At 48.4% G+C, this 25,783-nt stretch overlaps 1 protein-coding gene and 1 long non-coding RNA gene across 2 annotated transcripts in view; both read left to right on the top strand.

Moving 5' to 3' along the window:
- Positions 1–20,691, top strand: part of LOC125551778 (inositol monophosphatase 3) — a 32,078-nt gene extending 11,387 nt beyond the window's left edge. Inside the window, exons 7-10 of the mRNA XM_048715106.1 lie at positions 19,937–20,005; positions 20,085–20,185; positions 20,271–20,327; positions 20,446–20,691. Coding sequence (XP_048571063.1) covers positions 19,937–20,005; positions 20,085–20,185; positions 20,271–20,327; positions 20,446–20,542 — 324 coding nt within the window. The 3' untranslated portion in view covers positions 20,543–20,691. The remainder of the gene's footprint in view (positions 1–19,936; positions 20,006–20,084; positions 20,186–20,270; positions 20,328–20,445) is intronic.
- Positions 17,452–19,293, top strand: LOC125551779. The gene is made up of 2 exons (XR_007303164.1): positions 17,452–18,192; positions 18,269–19,293. It is a non-coding gene; the product is annotated as an uncharacterized LOC125551779 (long non-coding RNA).
- Positions 20,692–25,783: the final 5,092 nt, after the last annotated feature.

Genomic DNA, 25,783 nt, shown 5'->3' with positions numbered 1-25,783 from the left:
CATGCACTCCTTTTGTCCAGATGGTGTTCATGGGATCCAGGTGGCTGTACACGTGCACGTCCGACGTGCGGATGGTGTCCACTTTTTGTTAAGGGTCCAAAATAAATCGTCCCAGTCCATTTCAGGTTGAGAGTAATAAAACAAGCCGAGATGTAAAAGGCTTGTTTTTAGGTGTTAGGTTTGTGTTGCGTCGAGTCATGGTTATAAGTTGGTTAGGCCTAGGCTGTAGTGTTAGAGTACGTAATGGGCCTAATGGCCTGGGCTGGCGGTATAGCCCGTTAGTCTTAGGGTTAATTAGAGATAAGGGTCGCTTGCTTAGTGGTCAAGTAAGCCTTGCTTGGGAGTCAAGTAAACCTCTCTATATAAAGAGAGGAGATGTATCAATCTAATGAAGCAAGAATTAAGAAGGAAATCCCCTTCCCTCTTGCCCGGCCGTGGGCAAAAAGGCCCCCGGCCGGCCCTCTTGCGCCCTCCTAGTAGAACCATAACAACGTTATTCCACTATGTAGTGCATATAAGCAACTTTGTGCTCTTCTCGATGAAACTAAGCCCATAGCCGCACGGACGCCCACATCGCCTTTATCCCCTTCCTCTTGCACACAACACGCATCGCAGGCGGTCGGGACTCGGGATTGGACTAGTAGCGACGAGGGCCACGCCATCCTCTTCTCTCCTCCGCGGCGACGAGGACCATGCCATCGCCTCCCGTTCCCCTGCTCCGGCTACGAGGAGCAACGGCCGAGACCATGACGGCTTGATCTTGGAGCGGACATGGCGGCGGCAGTGTCTGCGAGCGGCGGCAAGAAGTGCAAGTGCGAGTGCGAGCGGCGGCAAGAAGTGCAAGTGTGAGCTGTCTGCACCTAAGCTTGGGCAGCTCCATGAGGCTGCGGGGTTGCCTGCCTTCCTCGCCGTCTGTGCATGCCTCTTCGCCCGGCCGGATCCAAGAGATTGCGGTGGTGAGGCGGTCAGGGGCGTGGGCACTAGACCTGCGTCACCGTCGACCTATGTCCGCTACCGGCGTCTTCGGCATCTCCGCGTCCGCTGCCGGCGTCACCGTGTTTGCTGCTGCCTTCTCCGCGTCCTCCACTGGCGGCCGGCGTCCACCGCGTCCGACTTCCTCGTGTCCACCACGGGCGGCCAGCAGCACCGTGTCCGCGATGGTGGCCGGCGTCCCGGACTCTGCTCCTCAATGTCCATGGTCAGCATCACCACGTACACTGCCGACGGCCAGGAGCATTGCTTTTGCGGCCGACTTCTTCCCTTATGCCGCCGGCGGCCAGCGTCACCTCGCCTGCGGCCGGCTTCTTCCCTTCCGCCGCCGGTGTCCGACGTCACTGCGCCCGCGGCCGGCTTCTCCGCCGGTGGTCGGCGTCACCGCGTCCCTGGCCTGCATGCCCACACCGGTGTTTGCTAGCTAGTTGAGTGTCTGCAAGGGCATGTGACAGACGAAGCAGGGTTATTCTCGTCCAAAGCTAGCCTCTAGCGCATGCATTGGTATTAGAGCCTGAATCTATGTGCACTAGATTTTGGAACGGAGGGAGTATTAGGTGACTAATGAGGGACGGTAGGTGACTTTCACAGTATTACCGAAAAAGGCTTTCTCCCCACTTTATATATAAAGCAAACCACCAGAGCCACAAGTTCCAACATACAAGCACACACCACACACGCACACAAGTAGCACACAGGCAAAGCACGACAAGATCCAGGTTCTGTTGAGGGCACAACTCGACAAGCCCTAAAGAGAGAAAAGAAGGGGACGCAAAGGGCCAGTGCCTAGCCATAGGCATTGCCACAGCGAGTCCGAGGGACTAATCCGGCTCCGGAGGTGGTGGGGAAAGCGGTGGAGCCAAGTGGAAGGCCAACACAGAAAGATATGCAATGAAGATGTCGATGGCGTCCCGATCCTGTGGGCGGCTAAGCGGCCGCCAAAGCTGCAAGTAACCACATATTTAGAAAATCGCGTCAGTAGATCGTCGAAGAGTTGCACACTGAATCACAAGCTTATTGCGAACTGTCCATAGCGTCCACATGAGAACCCTAGTACCCAAGCGCCTAGTGTGGCGGGACTGCATCGTGGAAGCCTGGAGTTCCACGAAGAGGCCAGGGAAGTTGGTATTGCACCAATGGCCACCAACCACCTTGCGGAAGCAGCTCCAAAGGAATTGCGCAGACACGCAGGTGAAGAAGATGTGATTAGAGTCCTCAGCAATCCCACATAACGGGCAGACGCCGTCTCCAAGGCCGTTGCGCTTGAGTACCTCGGCCACTAATTAGCAACGGTAGGCAAGTTAGAAGCCATGGCAGGGAACTTTCACAATACTATAGGCAACTAATTAGCAATGGCAGGCAACTGAGCGTCACCGCTAGACGACTTCATAAACTATAAGAACTTAGCTTCCGAGGTAGGCAACTTCGAAACCATGGTAGGTAACTTTCATAGTATTTCAGGCGACTAATTTTCAACATGTTGCTTCCTATAGCACTAAATTTATTTTTGAAAAAATTTCTTGTCAAAGCATACCCATATGGGATCTACTCCCTTATATTATGGGACGGAGGGAGTAGTTTCCAAAAGCTTGTCGCGAAAAACCTAATGGTGAAAACGGACCACAATTCCGTTTAAAAGGTATAGCATTTGGAATTTGTCAAAAAACAAAATAATTGACATGCGGCGGGCTGAGGGGTTTACACCGGGAGAGGGAATCTTTTTTATGTTGGGGAACCACGTGGGGGTAAAATAGAGAGAGACACGCTAGCTTAGAGGAAAAGTCTTGCACGGAAGTGCCCGGAGTGGCGACTGGCGGCGATATGCCGGCGACTGGCGCTATGCCGTCTTCCCCATCCCCCTGATCCTCTTCCCCTGGTATTTTACCCTCCTGATTTGCTCCTTCTCTTTGTCCCCAACCTGCTTTAGCTTTCCATCCCCTTCCCTGGGCTCTCGCGCTCCCTGTTTTTATCCCTGATTCCCGTCCTGTACCAATTCCTTTCTCCGCCCTTGCTGCCTTGTGGCTTTGTGCTGATTTCCACCCCTGGTACCATTCTCGTTTTTTTGGATCGGCTCCTACCATCCTCTCAGCTGATCTTTTGGGCGGATCAAACCTATCCTGGATTAGGGATTTCCCTTAGCCCTCTGTATCTGTTAAATACAGAGGGATGAGAGTGGTTCCTGCAGCTTCAGTTATCATTCAGCTGAATCAAGTTCAGAAAGGAGTGTGCTGTAGCAGTTGTGAAAGACAGACAACCGAAACAGCAATTAAACAACAATGAAGATAGTGACCTGGAACTGCCGTGGTTGGACAATCACCCAGCAGTTCGAGGGCTTTTGGACGTCCAAAGGCGTGAGAATCATTCAGATATTTTAGTTCTGTCTGAAACCAAGTTGGACTAGAGGACCAAAGGGACACCTATTTTGAAGCAAAGAGCACATATAGATTGGTTGAAAAAGGGTGACTATAATACACAATTTTTTCGCAATTGTTGTTCTGAGAGGAAAAGGAGAAACAAAATCACTAAACTGCGTGATGACCACGGTAATTTTACTGTAGGTCAGGGGACTTTAAAGGATCATATTCATAATTTCTACAACTCCCTCTTCACTGCACAACCTGCTACAAACTGGCTGATTTGTTCCAACATGTGCAACCACGGGTTTCAGACTATATGAATGCTTCCCTCTGTCCTCCCTTCATTGAAAAAGAAATCTTTCAAGCTTTGCAAAATATCGAGGACCTAAAAGCTCCGGGCCTAGACGGGATGCCAACAATGTTTTACAAGAGATTCTGGGATTTGGTTGGTGAGCAGGTCAAATGTGAGGTCCTGACAGTTCTAAATGGTGGCCCATCCCAGCTGAGTGGAATAGAACTACAGTCGTGCTAATTCCGAAGAGTAAAAATCTAGAAAGGATTAATGATTCTAGACCGATCAGTCTCTGTAACGTGCTATACAAAATTCTTTCCAAGGTTCTTACTACTAGACTGAAAGTCTTTCTCGGGGACATTATCTCGCAAAATCAAAGTGCCTTTGTTCCAGGTCGTTTAATCACTGACAATGTCCTAGTTGCTTATGAGATGTCTCAATTTATCAGTAACAAAAGAAATGGACAAGAGGGTTTCATGGCAATCAAACTTGATGTGAGTAGAGCATATGATAGAGTGGGATGGAATTTTCTTGAAGCAATGTTGATCAAGCTTGACTTCCATAATAAGCGGGTCTCTTGATGAAATGTGTTAGATCAGCGACTTACAGAGTTAAAGTGAATGGTGATCATATACCCCTAATGGGTTTTGAGACAAGGGGACCCGCTTTCCCCCTCTCTTTCTGATCTGTGCTGAAGAATTTTCCTCCTTACTCCATATTGCCGAGGAACAAGGGCTGATTGAAGGCATTCAGATTTGTCCAGGAGCACCGAGCGTGTCACACTTGCTTTTTGCGGACGACTCCTTCCTCCTAAAGGCAGATTGGGACAATGCTTCTGAACTTTAATGTATCCTTGACCTGTATGAAGAATGCTCAGGACAAATTTTCAGCCCGAATTGTAATAATACGCAAAAGTTAGAAATTTATGGATCATTTTCATCTCTCTTGTGAGGGGCAAAATGAGAGGTACCTAAGGCTCCCAGTTCATATAGGCAAATCCAAAAAGTGAGTGTTCCAATATCTGAAGGGGAAAATTTGGTCTAGAATCCAAGGTTGGAAGGAGAAAGCACTGTCTAAAGCTGGAAAAGAAATTCTTATTAAGGAAGTGGCTCAGGCGATCCCAACTTATGTTATGTCATGCTTTGACATCACTAAAGGAATTTGTGAGATCTCTTCCATGGTATGTTGGTTTTGGTGGAGTCAAATGGAGAAAATAAATTACATTGGGTTGCTTGGGACAGATTATCCAAGCCGAAGAAGGATGGAGGTTTAGGTTTTAGAAATCTTTATTTCTTTAATATTGCTATGCTAGCAAGGCAAGCCTGGAGGATCCTTCTAACTCCCGAGTCCCTTTGCGCTCAACTTCTCAAGGCGAGATACTTTACTGTATGAGGATTTCTTGAAGGTCATGCCGAAGAATGGCATCTCTTGTTAGTCCAAACTACTGTGGTAGGGGTGTACTATGGGTGATAGGGGTTCTACCTTATATGTGGTAGCGGTCCTGATTTGGAGTGCTAAGGGTATTTTCCTAGTGGTAGGTGTCCTGCACTATGAGTGGTAGGAGTTCCCTGCTGGTGGTGCTATACATGGTGCTATACTATACGTGCTAGGGGTGCCCAAACTAGTAGTACTCACTCTCTCTCCCACACACACGTACACTTGCACAAGTAGTACTAATTAAGCTTGAAGCTGAATATTTTTCTCTGAAGGAGTGGCTTCATTTACAACGCAGGATACAAGTCCTTTTATAGGACAATGAACCGACTATAGGCTGCACATTATGTGCACTACAAACTAGTAATAGTGTGTGAACATGGACTTCTAAGTCCAGCCACACTACTATCCTATCCTATCCTTACAGGCTCAATAAATGTCTGCCATCTTATCCTGCCAAGTGCAGGTTATCCTTGACCCTTGTGGTTGCTTGAAGAGTTTCCTTGGAGACTGAGTTGAAAACAACATTCTCCCCCTCAACCCTGTCGTCGGGGTTGGATGTTGACGATCCCGATCTTGTCGCGCAGCTCCTAGAACCGGACGTGACCAAGTGGCTTCATCAGGATGTCCGCCTTCTGCTCACCAGTCTTGATGAACTCCATGACCATCGTGCCCTTCTCGACACAGTCTCATATAAAGTGGTATTGGAGATCGTTGTGCTTGCTATGGTCATGCAGCACCAGATTCTTGCAGAGGGAAATTGCTGACTTATTTTCGACGAAGATGAGTGCAGGGGCGGTCTCTTGGTTCAACATCTCGCTGAGAAGACGAGCCAACTGCTGAGAAGACGAGGCAGCCAGATTCCCTGACATGCAGCTGTTGTTGCCGCGATGTACTCCGCCTCGCATGAAGAAGTCGCGGCAACCTTCCGCCTGACCGATTGCCAGGAACTGCTCTCGAGGAAGAACAATATGCCAGAGGTGCTCTTCTTGGAGACAATGTCGCCAACGTGGTCGGAGTCGCTGTAGCCGACCAGGTTCTCACCGCCACCATGGCGATACACACATCCATGCGTGATCGTGCCTAATATGTACCGGAGCAGGTGTTTGACGGCAGCGAGATGATTGCTTGTCGGGGCTTCCATGAACCTGCTCAGGAACCCTACAGTGAACGAGATGTTCGGTCGGGTATGCATGAGATACCTAAGGCTTCCAAGATGCTGTGGTAGAACGTTGCGTCCACCGCTTCTCGGCGCTCTCTTTGTTGAGCTTGAGCTGTGCCTCCATCGAGGCTTGCACGACGTGGCATTCAAACATGCCAGCTCGCTCCAGAATCTTGGCGGCGTAGGCCGTTTGCGTGATTGTCGTGCGACCACGCTCCTGGTTTACCCCTAACCCGAGGTAGTACCGGAGCAGCCCGAGGTCGCTCATGCTGCAGAGACGTTGCATCTCTCCCTTGAAGCGTTGAACCTCGCCGGGCTTTGCCTCGACGATGACCATGTCGTTGACGTAGATGCCGACAGTGAGCAGTGTGTTCGCGGTGCCACACAAGTACACACTGTGCTCAGAAGCGTTGCGGGAGAACCCAAGTGCTGCGAGGCTTGCATCCAGCTTGGCGTTCCACACTCTCGAGGCTTGTCTGAGACCCTACAAGGCCTTGTGTAGCTTGTACACGCCCTGCTCGCGTCCTTCGATGATGAAACTAGGTGGCTAGGGGACGTAGACTTCCTCCTCGAGGTCGCTGTTGAGGAACGCCGACTTGACCTCCATATGGTGACCTTCCCAGCCTCAATGTGTCGCCAGGGCAAGGATCAGTCAAATGGACTCGAGCCTTGCTACGGGAGCGAAGACTTCCTCGAAGTCCACCCCTGCGCGTTGCGCATACCCTTTTACAACGAGCCGGGCCTCTTGCTTGACGATGGGGCAATGCTCGTCCTTCTTTACTTTGAACAACGCTTGAGCCCAATAGCTCGATGCCCTACGGGTAGCATGGTGAGTGTCCAAGTAGCCATCTAGCATCGTGCGATGCCAGGAATCCTCGTGCTCTGCTTCAGCAAACATGGTTGGCTCCTTGACGGCCATTAGATGCAACACCTCGTCGTCATCGAGATTCTCCGCCAATTGTGGTGGCTCGGCGAGGTCATCGACACGCTGGTATCAGTGTGGGACGCCGGCACTATCGTCAGCGTCGAACAAGTCCGATCGCACTGTTGGTGGAGTTGCAAACTGAACTGGCACAACCTCGCCTGAGGTGTCCGGGGTTGCTGACCGTGAGGTTGGTGTGCTTGCTGTGTTTGGAGCCACTGGGCTTGGGGCCGCAGTGCTCGGGGTTGCTCTGCTCGGGGTCTCCTTTGTGCCCGGGGTTGCTGCCCGAGCACCATCACTTGTGCACATTGTGTACTCCACGGTGAAGGAGTTGCTTGCTGGCGCCTCTCCTGGCGCTTCCCAGTTCCAACGTGCCTCCTTATCGAAGATGGTGTCGTGGGAGACGTGCACACGCTTCGTGACGGGGTTGTACGCCTTGGATCCCGTCCCGTAGCCCATGAACACCATAGGGGTGCTCCTGTCGTCGAGCTTCTTTAGCTGTGGGTGCGTCGTCTTGACGTGCCCAACACAGCCAAAGGTTCGAAGGAAGCACACATCAGGCTTCCTCCTGTACCACACCTCGTAAGGCATCTTGCCGTCGACGCTCCTTGTGAAGGAGCGGTTGAGGATGAAGACAGTCGTGAGATAACGTTGCACCTACTTTGCTTCGAGCATGCAACGTGCCATCTCAAGCACCGTCTGGTTCCTCCGCTCGACGACGCCGTTCTGCTACGGCGAGTAGGGGGCCGTGAGATAACGTTGCACCACTTTGTCGTCGCAGTGCTTGTAGAACGTGGCAGATGTGAACTCGCCACCACGGTCCGTGCGCAACACGCACAGCTTGTGGCCGCACACAATCTTTGTTGCCGCTTGCTGCTTGACGATGCCTCACTCCACCTCGTTCTTGGAGGCGTGGAGTATCACCCACATGAACCTGCCGTAGTCGTCGACGAGCAACAGGATGTAGCAACGCCTGCCAGGCGTTGCCGGGGTGATCGAGCCGCGGAGGTCCCTGTGGACCAACTCCAGGGGCTTCTTCGCCCTGTACCTTTCTTTCTTAGGGAAGGGTAGACGCCGTTGCTTCCTGGCAAGACATGCATCACACAGTTCGTCGGCGTGCATGATGTGCGATAGCCCACGCACGAGTCCACCACGAGCCACCTTTTGCAGCTCGTCGAAGTGTCGGTGTCCGAGCCGAGCATGCCAATAGCAAGCGTCGGAAACATGGCCCACGGTGAGGCACAAGGTTGTACGGGGCAAAGAAGAACTTGTACAGGGGATTTGGTCCTCGGGTTACCTCGATGAGCAAGCGCCCGTCCTTGTCTCGCACGGAGAGCACTCGCTCCCACGATGGATGTTGATGTCGTACCAGCTCTCGTCGAGCTGGCCGACGCTCACAATGCTGCTCTTGAGCACTGGGATGAAGAAGACGTTCGTGAACGCCCTATGGTAAGCCCCGTTGTTGGCGAAGACGACGGTCCCGCGTCCATGGATGTCCACCATGGAGCCATGCCCAGGCCGCGCCTTTCCGGTGATCGAGTGGTCCAGCTCCGCGAACACGTCGACCGAACCAGTCATGTGGTTCGTGGCGCCGGTATCAAGGAACCAACCCTCGCTGCGCTTGTCTCCTACAAGCGCGGGTGGGGTCACAGCTTTCTCCTCATTGAGGAAGATGTAGCCGCACGCACCACGCCGTTGTCAGGGAGCCATCTCCCGCCAACCTGGTGGACCCAAACACTTGGTTTTCGGGGTATGGCCGACCTGATGCGCCGTGTTGTCTTGCATGGACTTGGCAGGACCCGACGTTGTCGGAGCCGCGGTTGCCGGGGTGTAGCTTCCCCACGCTTGTGCCTTCATTGCCTCCCAGTCGATAGGCCCTGAGAACAATATTCTTTGGGCAATTCCTACCACTATAGAGATGGATTCTGCTGACAAGCTCCGTGCCGCCTGCATGGACTCGACGGTTGCCGGGACCGTGGTCGCGCGAGGCGTTGTGCCCTCCTGCACGGTTTGGGCGCAGGCCACATCGTTGCTGGCTCACCATCTACGTCAGCTTGGACGAGGTTTGCCTTGGCTGCGTCAGCCTTGTCAGCTATCCTCTTGCGGCAATCGTGGGCCCAGTTGATGCTGCAATATCGGCAGTTGTCCCGGTCGTCGCTGCCATCACCTCGTCCAGCCCCGCCACGCTGTTAGGGCTGGCCTGGCTTGCGCCCGCGGTTGCCGCCACCACTCTGGGTGCGATCGCCGCCTCTGCCCGTGCCCCCTCCGCTGCCATCACCTCCAAAGGAAGGACGAAGTCGTCGAGAATCGGCGCGTCATCATATATGGGACCTAACACCAAATGAGAAGACACATTAGAGGTAGAGGTCAAGTCGTTAGTGTCGAAAGTGGCCTCATATGACCTATCAACTATCTCATTCTTTCTATGTGTTGGTTCACTCACTCCCTTAAGGTAGGTGCACTCAATCTCACGTATGGTGGAGTCACTCATCTCACTCAAGTGGTGGGGGTTGTGGCTCTCCTCACATGGGAATTGTGGCAACACATCATATATGGGGCTAGTGGTGAAGTCACTCTCGCTCTCAATATGGTGGCTAAAGTCACTCAAGTCATCATATGTCGTCGTGGTCGAAGGGAAAATCCCATGCTCAACCATCTCGTTGTCGTCGCCGTGGATGAAGGCCAAAGATGGCACATCATCACTCTCGCCTCCTAAGATGGAAGCATCATCCTTGCTCGTCACCATGTCGCTCGCCTTCAAAGCTTGGTCCTCAAATGGCTCCGTAGTCATAGTCGTCGCCGCACCGTCTTGAAAAAGAGTCGAAGTAGACTCGGCACCATCAATGCCACAAAGAGGGATGGCGGTGAAGTCGAACTTGGGAGCATCGTCTTGGAGCTCGTCGGGCTTGGACATCGTGGTGGTACTAGCCTCATGCTCGTTCTCATGGAGCTTGGTCGTCACGAAGTGAGCTTAGGGTGGAGAAGCTTTGGCCTTCATGAGTTCTTCTTCCGCCTTGAGAGCACCAATGTAGTTGTCGTCGAGGGACTTGTAGTTCTCGAGGAAGATCGTCTTGGAGATGTCGTTGTGCAATCCCATCATGAAGTGGAACTTAATCGAAATGGGGTCGTCCACGCCGGCTCGTCGCAAGGCTTTCTTCATCTCCTTGAAGTACTCATCGATGGACTTGGATCCTTGGATGGTGTTCTCCAATTGGCGTTGAAGTTGTTTCGTGTAGGTTGGAGGCACGAACTCTCGCCGCAAAGCTCTCTTCGTCTTGGGCCAACTCATGTTGTAGGTCTCCGAAGGTATGTGAAGCCACCATGTGACGCGTAGTCGTGGAAGTTTCTTGTGACGCACTTCACTTGATCTTCGGGAGGAACTTGATGTAGCTTGAGGTAGTCGTCCATCAAACGCTCCCACTCGAGATACTCCTCGGGTTCTAGAGTCCCATAGAAAGGAATCTTGTGGTCGGTGTCAAGGTCATAGTAGCTCGTGGAAGTCGCGGACTTGAGCTTGGAAAGCTTCTCTTGAGCGTAGTCTTGAGGTCCTTGTTGGCGAAGATGCCGTATATCCGAAGGCGAAGATGCCTTGAAGTCGCTTGACGAAGATGCCAAGGGAGATGGTGAAGTCGTTGAGCGGTTGTTGGTGTTGAGCTCTTGACGTTCACGTCCTTGTTGGTGATGGTGTCGATGTCGATGTGATTTTGTCGGAGATGGTAGCTCGGAGGCATGTGCTCTTGAGAGTCTTCTCGAAGATGAGGAAGATCGCTTGTAGGACTTGATGAGGGCTTTGATCTCCTCCATTTGAGCTTGCATCTTGGCGTCGTTGGAGTTGTTCGTGGCATCGAACTCGTCGTTGTTGTTGTAGACCGAAGATGAAATGCCTTGCCTATCCATCACAAGACTCGAGCAAATATGAGTGGGAGAAAGAGAAGAACTATACCAAATGTAACTTGGCCGATGTTGAAGATGGATCAATGATCACTCAATGATGTAACAAGGAAATAGCACAATTGGTACCAATTCTTGTCGGTTTCTCACACCTACACAAAATAAGGCTTATGGTGGAGCTCGGTGAGGATAGTGGCACAAAAATTTGATGCAAAATGTTAGCAAGAGTCAATAATGTTGAAAGAGATTCAGAAATTCGCAAGTGAAACAAGTAGACCAATAGCAATATGTGGCACACGGAAACGCACACACGGATAAATAAATGGGGTCGTGCAACCAAGGAATGAGCACAAAATGTGGAATCCACGAAAAACGCTCGTGTTGCACAACTCAAGAGTGACACTAGCACGATTGCTCAATAGGCGGATACGACACTTGTGCACAACCTATAAGATGCAAAATGGATAACTTTCTATCCCAAGTATGCTATGTATGTATGGTTCCCGGTGTTTCTCACAAGGTGCAAGATGATCTTATATGCAATGTGGTATGATGCTATGGCACTTGCTTACAAGCTTCTTTGCTCTTTCTCTTTCGCTTAAAAGCTTTTTTTTTGTATGGCCACTTTGCGAAATGCACAAACCAAGATAATAATTGGGTATATACGGGAACAAACTTGTGGCACAAGGGATGATATGATACCAATATGATATGGTATGTATGCAATGGAAGGTGTAGCTCGATGATCACTAATGTGCACAAGTAACGTTGCCGGCAATACTCAAATGGCTAGTCTCGATAGGCAAGTGACGCAAAATGGGATAGGGGTTAACAATGCAATGGCAAGGGAATATACAATGGAGGGATACCATGATACCGAGATGATATGGAGGTTACCGTCCTTGGCGATGATGAGTGGCGGTGATCTTGATGGAGATACCAAGATGATGGAGACTCGTCCCTAAGTAGCCGAAACACCTTAGGAAACGGAAAAACCGCGAACTCAAAATCTCAAATGTCAAATGTCAAATGGTGGTAGCGGGAATGCGGTGGTGGTTGCGGAAGCTCAATGGGATTGTGGAAATGCAATGATGGGTTGTGAAGTACGCAATGCGGAAGTGGAGGGTAAGGTGGTGTACTATACACGATGTCGAAGTTGAGGTCACCGTCCCTAAGTAGCCGAAACACCTTAGGAGACACAACACACAACTCAAATAAGGTTAAACAAAATTTGGTTATGTTGGGTGGTGGAAGTGTATGGTGGGCAAGGTTATGCGGAAGTGGTGGTGGTGGTTGATGAGGAAGCAACCGTCCCTAAGTAGCCGAAACACCTTAGTAGGCTCGAATCACTACTCAAGCAACCACATATGCAATGGGGATCAAGATGGGTTAGGTTGCGGAAGTCGGTGGTGGTGTAGCGGATGATGTGGTGGAAGCCCTAGGCAAAGATGCCAAAATTCACAAAATTTGATGAAGTCAAAAGATGTTGGTGGTATTTTTGTGGAAAGGGGGATGTCATGAGCTTCAAAACGAGCTAAAGAACGTCAAAATCGGAGTTCGGATGAATTAATTATGGCCGAAATAAAAATCAGCCGAAGTTGATATCTATAGCGGACGTCCGGAAATGGACGGATGTCCGGTCGCCGGACATCCGGTTGGGTCGGAAATCCGCTAATTTCAGCTCAGGTTAGGGGTTCCGGTTGTCCGGTAAGGTCGGACGTCCGGTGGTTCCTGCGGCTCCGGACGTCCGGTAAAGTGACGGTCGTCCGGTGGGTCTGGGTCAACGCGGGATTTGAGATCCGGGGCGTGACTTTGGGCGGAAAATAGAGATTTTGGGGTCAAAATTGATGAGATTTCGTGGGTGAAAGATGGGGAAACTTGGGGAGATGCTAGGTCCACTTGAAACCAAGCAAATCTATGGATCAAATCCAACAAAACTTCGTCAAACCAACAAATCACAAAAAATTTCGGGGCTATTTTTGGTGGGGATTTTCGAATTTAAGGAAGAACACAACAAAATTAGCCTAGAAAACAACGAGGGGAGGTTTCGAAATCATGATCAACGTGGCTCATGATACCAAGATGATGTAGGGTAGGAACCCTAAGGGCCGATCTTTCACGAAAAGAACGGATCCCGCGAAGAACATGAAGAACACGAGGGGAAACACGAGAGAATCACTCAAACCAACAAGAATGATCACACATGTGCTAGATCCTCGAAACACAAAGAGATACATGATCCAAATCTAATAAGGGACAAGGGGATCACACATGTAGCCGGTTCTTCTCCGTGAGGAGGTCTTGAATCCACAAGGGGATTTTCTTGTAAAGGGGTCTTGAATCCAAGGTGGATCTTCTCCGAAGAGGGGCCGCGGTCTCTCTCAAGGAGTAGATCCGATATGGATGAGCGAAGCTCTATCTCACAAATGAGCTAACACAACGCTAACCCTAACTAGGAGGAGGTGGAGGAGTATATATAGTCTAGGTCCACGAAGGGGTAAGTGGGAGAGGGATACATGGGCCTCAAACCCGATCTCTGTACCAGACAGGTACCGGACGTCCGCTGGGGACCAGTCGTCCGGTGGCTCGTGGGCTTCCGGACGTCCGGTAGTCGTCGGCCTTCCGCTCACTTTGCCTCGGTTGAGGTGGCACCGGACGTCCGGTAGCTGGCGGTCGTCCGGTCGCCGGTCGTTCGGTGTCGTCGGTCTTCCGCTGAATGGGCTCGGGTGTAGATGTGCCGGTCGTCCGATGGGGGCTGGACGTCCGCTCGCTGGGAGGGGCCGATCGTCCAGTGTCGTTCGGACGTCCGCTCGCTGGAGCTTCTTCGGCAGCTCTTCTTCTTGCATCTTCGTTTCCACGCTTCCCTCGCGGATGGTGTAGTTGTACACTTGCGCTCGCACTCCTCGTCGTCTGTAGCGTTCCGACAATACCTATGCATGCACACGAGTGGAGAAGTAGTATACCATCCTCGAAGGGGTCAAGTGAACACGCATAAAGGAGATGATTCACCTTTGTATATGTGAAGTGGATGTCGAACGTGTCACTTGTCAAACGGACTTTTGACATGGTGATGTCCGTGGAATGCTCCGCATCAGAGCGCGTGAGCATCGGGAAGGTGATGGGCACAGTACCGCTGCCTGCGGTCTCGTGCACGATCTCCCTAACCACGACCTCACCACTATGGCCGCGCCTAGACTGGCTGCGCCCTCACCGCTCCTCCGGAGGCGGCGACTGGGAGTCGTCCTGTGATGGCTGTGACCTGGAACCACCCGAGGTGGTGCGCTGCTACGTGCGTGCATGGCCGAGGCCGGTGCTGTGTGTGAGCCCGGTATAAAAACCCCACTGTGTACTGGTGTAAAGTGTGCCGGTATGTGCCGAGCAAAGTGAGAGGGGCCTAAGGAAGATGTAGTCTCCGTCGGGACCGTGGTGTGCGCCCGGTCGATGTGAGTTTTTCTGGGTTGTGCTGCGTGTGTGCATGTGTATCTTCATATATGTGTTTGAGGGAGTTGAGTTGAATAGAAGCCAACATGTAGGCAGTTCGTCGGCCGGGGCGTTCGTCGCCATAATCAAGTGTGTTTTGTTCATCTTCTACCTCCGCTTGGCGTTGCTCGTCAGAGGGTTTGTCTCAACATTTGATATTAGAGCTTGGTTGTCTTTGGTGTTGTTCGGCGTTCACCGGCGGCTGCGTGATGGAGCTTCGGACCATGTGTCGGCCTGAGGAAATGCGTGGTGTTGCGGCTGTCACCGGTATGTGTTGCCGGAGCCGGAGGAGATGGCGTATGTCACCGCAACTGAACACGAGGAAGATGACGTATGTCGCCTGAACGTCGGGCATGTGTCGCCGGCGAAGAAGAAGCTCGGAGTGTGTCGTCGAGGAAGAGGGTGGAGGTTGTAGCAGCGGCCATGATGACGACGACGACGACCGCGAGCTTGTGATTTAGGAGGAGATTGTTAGAAATAAATCATGACTCACCATGGTGATTAGTCGTGTGTGTCACGATGGTGTGCAGCAGTAGCAAACAGGCCGTGCCGATCCGTTGGGCAGGCCGCGTTGTGCGCGTCACGGGCATGGTCGTGCATGCGGATCGCATGCGCTCGTGCAGCGGATCCGTAGAATGCGTGCATGTGTTGAGCTAGCTAGCCAAGTCGAGTGCGTATGCATCGGATGCTACTGTTGTGCTAGTGCCGAGCGTAGTGTACATGTAGGTAGAGATTGGTTAGTGCATGTGCGGGTTAGTTAGGATAAGGTTGCATGGCTACGTGCGTGCGTGGCCGAGTGGAGCGGCCGGTGCTGTGTGTGTGAGCCTGGTATAAAAACCCCACTGTGTACTGGTGTAAAGTGTTCCGATATGTGCCGAGCCAAGTGAGAGGGGCCTAAAGAAGATGTAGTCTCCGCCGGAACCGTGGTGTGTGCCCGGTCGACGTGAGAATTCTTCCGGGTTGTGCTGCGTGTGTGCGTGTGTACCTCTATGTATGTGTTTGAGGGAGTTGAGTTGAATAGAGGCCAACATACAGGCCGTTCGTCGGCCGGGGCGTTCGTCGCCATAACCAAGTGTGTTTGGTTCATCTTCTTCTACCTCTGTCTAGCGCTGCTCGCCGGAGGGCTACTCGGCGTTTGTTGCCGGAGGGTTTGTCCCAACACTTTCCTTCTACACCGGCCATGGCTATCGGAACGAGGCTTTAATGCCAAATTGTTAGCCCAAACTATTGTAGTAGGTGTGTATAATGGGTGGTAGGGGCTCTACCTTATATGTGGTAGGAGTCCTAATTTGGAGTGCTAACGGTATTTTCCTAGTGGTAGGGGTCCTACACTATGAGTGGTAGGGGTGCCCAAACTAGTAGTACCCACTCTCTCTCACACACACGTACACTTGCACAAGTAGTACTTGTTAGGAAGTATTAGTATTGGTCTAGGAACCCTTATTAGTCTATGTTTACTTTTCTTGCCCCTTGGACCTTCAATAGAGATAAGTTATTTTCCTAACATGGTATCAGAGTTAAGAGGTCTTAAGTTCAAGACCCGGCTGGTGCAATTAAATTGCAGCCCACTTTCTGTCCATGTTAAGGTTCGGGGGAGCCACACGTGAGGGGTGTGTTGACGTATAAATGTATTGCCTAGTCTCTCCATCAGATTTTGGTTGCATTGGCTAGAGCATGCGGCGCTCAGTCTAGTTTTTGGTGTGTTTTGCTGATGCGTCCTACAACCCTCCTAGTTTGTTCCTTCTAAAAAAACGTCCAATGTCTTCTGCATACATGATGGCTTTTGCATCTTTGTCTCGTGTGTGCTTCCTAACTTCTTGCTCTATATTTTCCGCTGTATCTACCAAATCCGTTGATATTTTGTGTTTTTCATGTCATGCGAGCCTGCCAAACTTTTGTCCGCTAGCCTTTTTCTGGTCATTGTCCTCTCTGTAGGATTTCTATGGCCTCTCTTTGCATTGTTGATCTAAGCCCATTCTCTTGGAGCTTCTTTCGCCGTCGGTTTTCATGGGCCATGATTCTTTAAGCAATGCTTCATTCTCTTGATGTGTCATCTTCTTTTGACAACCCATCTTCTCTTGTATCTTCTATTGATGCGGTGTCTTCCTCTGATGTGCCATCTCTTCGTTATCCCCTTTGGCGACTCGACAGGTTTTGAAGACTCTTCTATGACGACACTCTCAAGGCGTGGATTTGGATTATCATCTTTTTCTAGTATTACACTACTTCAAATGTAATGCTATTGCATACTGCATTTGAGGGCGGCGGGGGGGGGGGGGGGGGGGGGGGGTGTTAGGAAGTATTAGTATTGGTCTAGGAGCCCTTATTTTAGTCTGTGTTTACCTATATATATATATATGACTATTCGTCATCCTGGGTGAGGAATAGTTATTCTTCACCCCCCCTATTTTAACATCAATTCATCGTAATTTTACATTCCGTAAATTTTGTCTTATTTCAGACGTAAAAATAGACCGTAAGAAAATATATAATAATCACCGTAAAAAATATTTTATGTTACATAAAGTTACAAACGTAAAAAATAGTGTAAAACATACATAAAATCCAAAATTTCTGGTCTTATGATCTATATATTTGTTTTCTTATGCCAAAGTTTACGTACTGAATCAATATGAATGTAAATAAGTTATTCTTCACCCGAGGTAATCTTACAATCATTTCATAATTAAATTACGTTTTGAATTCAAATAGTTACATTCCTATTGATTCACTACGTAAAATTTGACATAAAAAAATAAAAATATAGGTCATAAGACAAGAAAATTTGCAGTTTATGTGTATTTTAGACTATGTTTTTACGTTTGTAATTTTACATAACATAAAATATTTTTTACGGCGATTATATATTTTTTTACGGTCCCTTTTTGCGTCGGAAATAAGACAAAACTTACGGAACGTAAAATTACGATGCATTGATGGTAAAATAGAGGGGGAGGGGGTGTGTGAAGAATAACTATTCCTCACTCAGGGTGACGAATAGCGCGACCCTATATATATATATAGAGAGAGAGAGAGAGAGAGAAGTTGCTTTCCTAACAGTACTAAGCTTGAAGTTGAATATTTTTCTCTGAAGGAGTGGCTTCATTTACAACGGAGGATACAAGTCTTTTATATAGGACAAAGAACCGACTATAGGCTGCACATTACGTGCACTACAAACTAGTAATAGTGTGTGAACATGGACTTCTAAGTCCAGCCACACTGCTATCCTATCCTAGCCTTACAGGCTCAATAAATGCCTGCCATCTTATCCTGCCAAGTGCAGGTTATCCTTGACCCTTGTGGTTGCTTGGAGAAGAGTTTCCTTGGAGACTGGGTTGAAAACAACATCTCTTACACTTGGAGGAGTATTCTCAAAGGTTGCGATCTTATCAAATAAGGCTTGATATGGCGTATAAATGGCCAAAACGTTAATATCTGGGAAGATCCATGGTACCAAGAGGGATTACTAGAAGACCTAGTAGTACAGTTAGAGGCCAAATTTTACTTCAGAAGGTCTGTGATCTGATCGACCCTATTTCCGGACAGTGGGACCAAGATCTTGTTCAACAAGTATTCAATGCTGATGTTGGCCCTCATATTCTGAGTATTCCAATTAAGGAGGGATTTGATGATCTTCCAGCTTGGCATCCCGATCCGAAAGGTAACTTTTCGGTTCGTTCAGCTTACAAACTCAAAAGCTTACAAACTCAAACTTCAGTTGGACGATGTTGCTGCAGGTCAAACATCATCTTGCACTGTAGCAAATCCGACAACAAGCACTGCAATGGTTTGGACCAAGCTTTAGAGTTTGAGAATGCCTAGGAAAATCATCATGTTCCTTTGGAGATTGAGACACAACACCCTTCCTGTCCGGTTAAATCTTAAACGTCGTGGAATTGACCTGGATACCATTTGCCTGATGTGCAAACACCTCGACGAGGATGGTGGCCATGCCTTCCTCAAATGTAAATTTGCGAAGGCCGTTTGGCGTGAAGCTAACCAAGAGCATGTAAGGGGATTGGTGCTCAGTTGCACTGATGCAAAACAATCAGTCGAAGTTCTGCTATGCTTGGAGAATGTGACATCCATGTTCTGCATTTGTTTGATGTGGAATTTGTGGAATGCTAGAAATGCTGTCAATAATGGTGATAGGTGCCCTTCAGCAGCGGCGGTCGTATCCTGTAGTGCTGTACAGGTTACAGAATTTTCTGAACACCTTCGTATACCTTCATGTTCGGTTGTAGCGCCTGCTGAGCGCTGGTCTAAGCCTCCTGATGATTTCCTAAAGATGAACACTTGTGGCACGTTCCTAAAAGATAACAGTACAGGAGGTTGGGGCTTTTGTGCAAGGGATGCTTCTGGAGATGTCATCGGTGCTGGTATGGGCCACATCCACTTCCTGAAGGATGCTTTGCATACAGACGATAGCTTGTCTGAAGGCGATTGAGTTCGCGACTGAAGTTGGGTTTGGGCGTATCATCATTGAAACAGACTCGACTGTGCTCGCTTGGGCTCTTCTTTCCAATGAATTGGATACTGCTTGTAACGGAGTTCTCTTTTGGGAGGCAAAATTTCTTCTTTTTACTAGCTTTATCGAGTTTAAGGTGCTTGCGTGTAAGCGTGGCTGTAACTCAGTGGCGCATGTCCTGGCTACTCCATGGTGCCCATATGTCCCAGGGAGGTACCATGTATTATCTCTGGTGGCTAGCAATCTAGCTGCTTCTGTATGTTAATAATAAAGCCAGGTTACTGTTTAAAAAAACATGGGGTTGGGGGCGGGGGGCCAGCCTTTTCCTTTTCAGTATGCAACAGACAAGGATATATTGAGAATTTTAGGTGTGTGCTCAGGTAGACTAGCCAGCCAACAGTCGCTGGTTAGACATGTGCAACCTATGAGCTAATGCTTTGTCGGTACACATACTTATATGACCATTCATGCATTTTCTTGAACTCTCCAATTGTAAATGAGATGAACAGAATTGTGTGTATCAAATCTGTCCATATCACATTGAATGGCTTTTAAATTGTTCTGCATCTTGAATTATCGTACTAGCAGAATGCATAAAATAATTGCTCATTTGTTGGCCTTCTTGTTAGAGTGGGAGAACGGCATAGAGTTACTGTTATCCGTTCCATATTAGTTTCAATACAGCACATGGTTCATTGGAGAAACATAGTTTAAGCCCCTCGTACTTGATGACACAACATTTGCAGCTAGAGTATTTTTTGTTTTCTTTTAAGTGGCAATTGGGAATATGTAGCCACACATTGCACATTTTTCTTCACTAATAATTATATTGCACACGACAGCTGTAGTATTATGCCATGAAAACTTAAGTCTGGACGTTTTACTTTCAAAAGAATTCTACTGGAGTGTTCAACAAATAACCATATTAATTGAGCAGGTAGGGACCAAAAGAGACAAGCCCACTTTGGATGATACAACCAACAGAATTAATAAGTTACTATTCAAGGTAAACCCTGTAAAGTAACATTTTTATCGGAGTTATTTGTAGCATGTCAATATTCTAACGGGTTATTCATTTTTTTCAGATTAGATCTATACGTATGTGTGGCTCTTTGGCTCTAAACATGTGTGGAGTTGCTTGTGGTAGGCTAGATTTGTGTTATGAGATCGGTTTTGGTGGCCCCTGGTATGGTTACCAAATTATTAACGATAGTTTTACATGGAAAATATATAAACCAAAAGTCACATCTAATTGTTAAATTTTCCTCTAGGGATGTGGCTGCTGGAGCTTTGATTCTAAAGGAAGCTGGGGGTTTTGTTTTTGATCCGTAAGTTGTCAAATTTAGTCAAAACTATGTGGCTGGCTCTTGCTATCATAGTACATAATTTGATGAGATTTGGTTTTTCCATTTCTTGTTGTACATTTTCTTTCATTTTGACTTTCAGGAGCGGTGATGAGTTTGATCTGATGGCGCAAAGAATGGCAGGATCAAATGGCCACCTCAAGGATCAGTTCATCAAAGCATTGGTTGATGCAAGCTGAATAACTTATTTCTCGTTTCAAGTAGAATGTAAGATGGCCCCACCAATAAGTAATTAAGGACTAATTTTTGCGTAGTTCTAAGTGGACACTATATGCATATTTTGCAAACATGGCGGATCTAATGACATGTGGATATATTGCTCGTTTTATTGACCATGCAAGTAATGGTGTGATCAAACATTGGGGTATAGCTAGATGACCGTTGTGAACGACTGCAAGGGCGAATGGGAGGGCGATGTGCTTCACGATAGGCCTCTATGCTCGTTGTCGCCTTCCTGATGTAGGGTGGAATCCTAGGGGCAGATCTTTCACGATTTGGAGGGGGATTTCCGAAGAACATGGCAAACACATGAAGAATACAAGGGGGAAAATAAGAGGAAACACTCAAATAGATTGATACAATCACACATGCTAGATCCATGAACACAAAGAGAGATACATGATTCAAATCCAACAAAGGGGGATACAAGTAACTAGTTCTTCTCCAAGAGGTCTTGAATCCACTAGGGGATCTTCCCAGAAGGGGGGTCTTCCACTTGGGGGATCTTCTCCTAGAGGCCTCGGTCTCCAAAGGGAGTAGTATCAGGTGGACGAGCAATTCTCTATCTCTAGTATGAGCTAAACCAATGCTAACCTAATAACAGGGAGGAGGAGTATATATAGTCTAGGTGGACGAAAGGGTACATGGGCCTTGGCCCTAGTCTTTATGCGTAGATAGGTGTTGGGCGTCCGGATGGTCTTGGACGTTTGGTGGCCTGCGAAGGTCCGGTCGTCCGGTGTTTCTGCTCTGGCCAAGCGTTGCCGAAAGTCCGGTGGGCGTCCGGCGTTTGGGGCTCAGTCGTCCGGAGGTCTTCGGAATCTGTTAATTTCCCTTCTGTGATGTGACACCGGATGTTTGGAGCCGGTCGGTCGTCCGGACGCTGGGAGGTGTCGGATGTCCGGCCGCTGTAGCGTTTGTTGGCTGGGACTTGTGCTGGCCGGCTGGGGCTTCAGGCGTCGGACGTTCGGACTGGTTCGGTCGTCCGGTGGTTGTAGTTTTTATGGCAGCTCTTCTTCTTGGTTCTTGTACTTGGTGTGCTCGCCGTCTTGTCCGTTGGTTGTAGTTGCTCCGTGGCTTTCCTCTAAGTACCTGATCACACATAGGGTCTCCGCTTGAGGTAGTAGCCATGTCTCACATGTGGGGAGTGGTAGTTCGGAGAGGAGCGAGTTCACCTTAGTTTCAATAGCCTTTGCTCGAGCTCTAGTCATTGGTCCATGTGGTGTCGTAGGAGATGTAGATAAGTCCATGGGGATGACCGTAGGATGCTCCGCATCATCTCCCCCCTCCCTTGGGAAAGATCCGACCTCGGATCGAAAGTCTCATCACCATGGTAGGGAGAGAGATCCTTGATGTTGAAGATGTTGCTCACGTTGCACCTGTCGCGCGGTAGGTCGATCTTGTATGCATTGTAGTTGTAGTGTGCTAGCACCTTGAAGGGTCCGTCGGCTCAAGGTAGAACCTTGAACTTGCATTCTTTGGGGAAGCAGTCATTGCGAAGGTGTAGCCACACAAGATCTCCAGTGTTGAATATCATGGGGTTCTTGTTGGTGTTGATCTTGGTCGCGAGGCGTTGTACTTGGCGCTCGATGGTGTGCCTTGTATCTTCATGCACCTTCTTGAGATAGCTCGCTCGTGCACTTGCGTACATGTTGATGTGCTCTTGTAGTGGTAGAGGTAGAATGTCCAATGGGGACAATGGGTTGAAGACGTAGACGACCTCAAAGGGTGACTTGTCGGTAGTCGAATGTCTTGCGCGATTGTAGGCGTACTCGGCGATGGGTAAGCACTCCTCTGACTCCTTGATGTTCTTCTTGATCAACACGCGTTGGAGAATAGATAGCGTCCGATTCGTGACCTCCGTTTGGCCGTTCCGACACGCTCCTGACCCTATCTTGATTCAAACCGAAAACCCTCTCTAAGGTGGAGCCTAGTTGAAGCTATCATTCAAAGAATAAATGGGAATCCAAATCCACTTTTAGTGATATAGATGAAGTCTCGCTCAGTAAAGAGAGTTGTAGATTCGTAGAAGAGGACCATGCTTGATTTCATGTTGAGCCGACTCCAGTCCGACGTCAATCCCCGAGCGCTGAAGGAGCTCCTGAACAGACTCCAAAACGGTTGGGCACGATCTCAAACTTCTAGGGCGGCAAGGAGATTCCTCGATGAGGACTAGTGAGGCTATAGTACTTACTACGCATAGGACTACAAAGGGTGGATCCTCGAATTGAAAGAGAGATTGAGAGGGATCAAGAATCCTAATTCTCGCTATTTGGAATGGATCCAATTCTATTGAGTTTGACTCATTCTGATAAAGACGTTCTTCAGTAATATCATCATGACTTTCGAAATCATATGCTGTAGCAATACCAAACCAAATACGACAAGTAGTGGGGTCCTAAGCTAAGCCTTGGCTAAACCTTGGAAATCTTAATTCCATAATGCCTTTCAAATCCTCCTAGCCACTATCCTACTGTAATTATTCTCGCTAAGAAGAATGCCCATGTCGTGGCAATTCCACCCAGAAGGTAATGGGGTAGAAGAACTCCTGGATGTCTGGTGCCTCATGGTTTTCTAAACCCGAACTCAGAGCTGGTTATCACCAGATTCGTATGGCAGCTGGCGATGAATTCAAAACAGCCTTCTAGACTCTAAAAGGGCACTACAAGGTCTTGTCCTTTGGGCCTCGCGGGAGCACCAGCCACCTTTGGTTTGTGGATGGTATGCCGAAGAGAACAAGAGCTTGATTCTGAGCTTGGCGCATAGGGTCTTCCAAAAGTAGGTTAGGAACTGGACGTCACGGTCCGAAAAAATCGTCTTTGGCACTCCATGTAGACGCAAGATTTCCCTACAAAAGAGATTTGCAAACATGTGAAGCATCATCTATCTTGTTGCATGGGATAAAATGTGCCATCTTAGAGAAACGGTCCACAACAACGAACACAGAATCCTTTCCATTTTGAGTTCTAGGCAAACCAAGCACAAAGTCCATACTAATATCTTCCCATGGGTGATATGGAACGGGAAGTGGCATATAGAGACCATGGGATTGAGGTTTAGACTTAGCTTTGCGACATGTAGAGCATTAGTTGGTGAAGCGTGAGACGTCACGGGACATCCTGGGCCAAAAGTAGTTCTTGAGAGCATGGCAAATGTCTTGTCACGTCCAAAGTGACCCATAAGTCCTCCTCCATGAGCTTCTTGCAAAAGTAAGAAACAAAGAGAAGACTCGGGGATACATAGTTTGTTAGCTCCCATAAGATAATCATCTTTGATGTAATAGCTTTCTCAAGATGTATGCGTCAAACACTTGTCATAAGGAGTAGCAAAAGTAGGATCATGCGCATACAAGTCTTTTATGTGCTCAGAGCCAATGACACTCAATTCAAATTGAGTAACAAGCATGCATTTGCGGGAAAGAGCATCTGCCACAACATTCTCTTTACCCTTAATGTACTTGATGACATAAGGAAAAGACTCAATAAACTCACTCCATTTGGCATGTCGCTTATTCTATTTAGTTTGACCCTTAAGGTATTTAAGCGTTTCATGATCCGTATGGATGAAAAATTCATGAGGGTGAAGATAATGTTCCCACACGTGTAGAACTCTCATTAAAGCATATAACTCTTTGTCATAGATGGGGTAGTTAAGTTGCGCTCCGGAAAGTTTCTCACTAAAGTAGGCTATGGGGCGCTTCTCTTGCATTAACACACCTCCTATACCGTTGCCACTAGCATCACAATGAACTTCAAAGGTTTTGTTAAAATTGGGAAAGGCAAGCAAAGGAGCATGTGTAAGAAAATTCTTAAGCTCATGAAATGCGGTATCTTGGGATGGTCCCCAAACGAATGGTACATTCTTTTTACTCAAGACATGCAAAGGGGATGCAATAGTGCTAAAGTCCTTAACGAATCTACAATAGAAACTGGCTAAGCCAAAGAAACTTCGCACTTGTTGCAAGTTGGTTGGTTGTGGCAAAGATTTAATAGCATCAATTTTAGCTTCATCTACACGAGCACCCTTAGAGGACACAACAAAACCCATGAAAACAAGCTTATCAACACCAAAAAGGCATTTGTCCATATTAGCATAAAAGCGCTCTTTTCTAAGAGTTTGCAAAACGGTTCTAAGATGGGTGACATTATCTTCTAGAGACATGCTAAATACAAGGATACTGTCAAAGTAGACCACAACAAATACGCCAATGTATGGGCGAAGAACATAATGCATCACCCGCATAAAAGTGTCGGGTGCTTCGGATAAACCCACAAGCATGACCAACCATTCATACAAGCCAAACTTGGTTTTGAAAGCAGTTTTCCATTCATCACCTTCTTGAATGTGTATTTGGTAGTAACCACTCTTAGGATCATTTTAGAGAAAATTGTGGCTCCGCTAAGCTCATCGAGCATATCGTCAAGGCGTGGAATGGGATAGTGATAACGAACGGTGATAGCATTAATGGGACGACAATCGGAACACATGCGAAAAGTACCATCTTTCTTAGGCACAAGAATAACTGGAATGGCACAAGGACTTAAGCTTCATGTACATGTCTGTTGTCAATGAGTTGTTGTACTTGCCGTTGTATTTCCTTGGTTTCTTCGGGGTTGACGCGGTAGGGTGCCTTGTTCGGTAATGGTGCGCCGGGGATGAGGTCGATTCGGTGTTCGATGCTGCATAGAGGAGGTAGTCCCGGAGGTAGCTCATCGGGGAAAATGTCCTTGAATTCCTGCAATAGAAAATACAACACTGAAGGTAGATTGTGAGAGGTGTTAGTCCTTGCCACTTCATCTTTGCACAATAAGACATAGTGCATAACACTCGATGGGTTCTCACACACTTCTCTCATATCACTTTTGGTAGCGAATAGCACTAAATTTTTATTACCGCTCATCATGGAGGCACTCATTTTGGGCTTATGGCTTTCACTCCCTTTTTGGTGGCTCACTCTCTCACTATTCTCTCCATGATGGGTAGTTGCTTGTTTGTCGGCGATCACTTGGCTTGGTGACACAGGTCGTAGCATGTACTCCTTTGCCTTCATCTTGAAGCTATAGTGATTAGTTCTTCCATTGTGGATGATGCCACGGTCAAATTTCCAAGGTCATCCAAGTAGAATATGGCAAACGGACATAGGAACCACATCACACTCGAAGGTGTCTTCATATGCGCCAATCTTGAAGGAGACTTGAACGGTG

The sequence above is a fragment of the Triticum urartu genome, chromosome 4 (genome assembly GCF_003073215.2).
Source record: "Triticum urartu cultivar G1812 chromosome 4, Tu2.1, whole genome shotgun sequence".
Taxonomy (NCBI): domain Eukaryota; kingdom Viridiplantae; phylum Streptophyta; class Magnoliopsida; order Poales; family Poaceae; genus Triticum; species Triticum urartu.
This window is presented reverse-complemented; position numbering and strand designations above follow the sequence as displayed.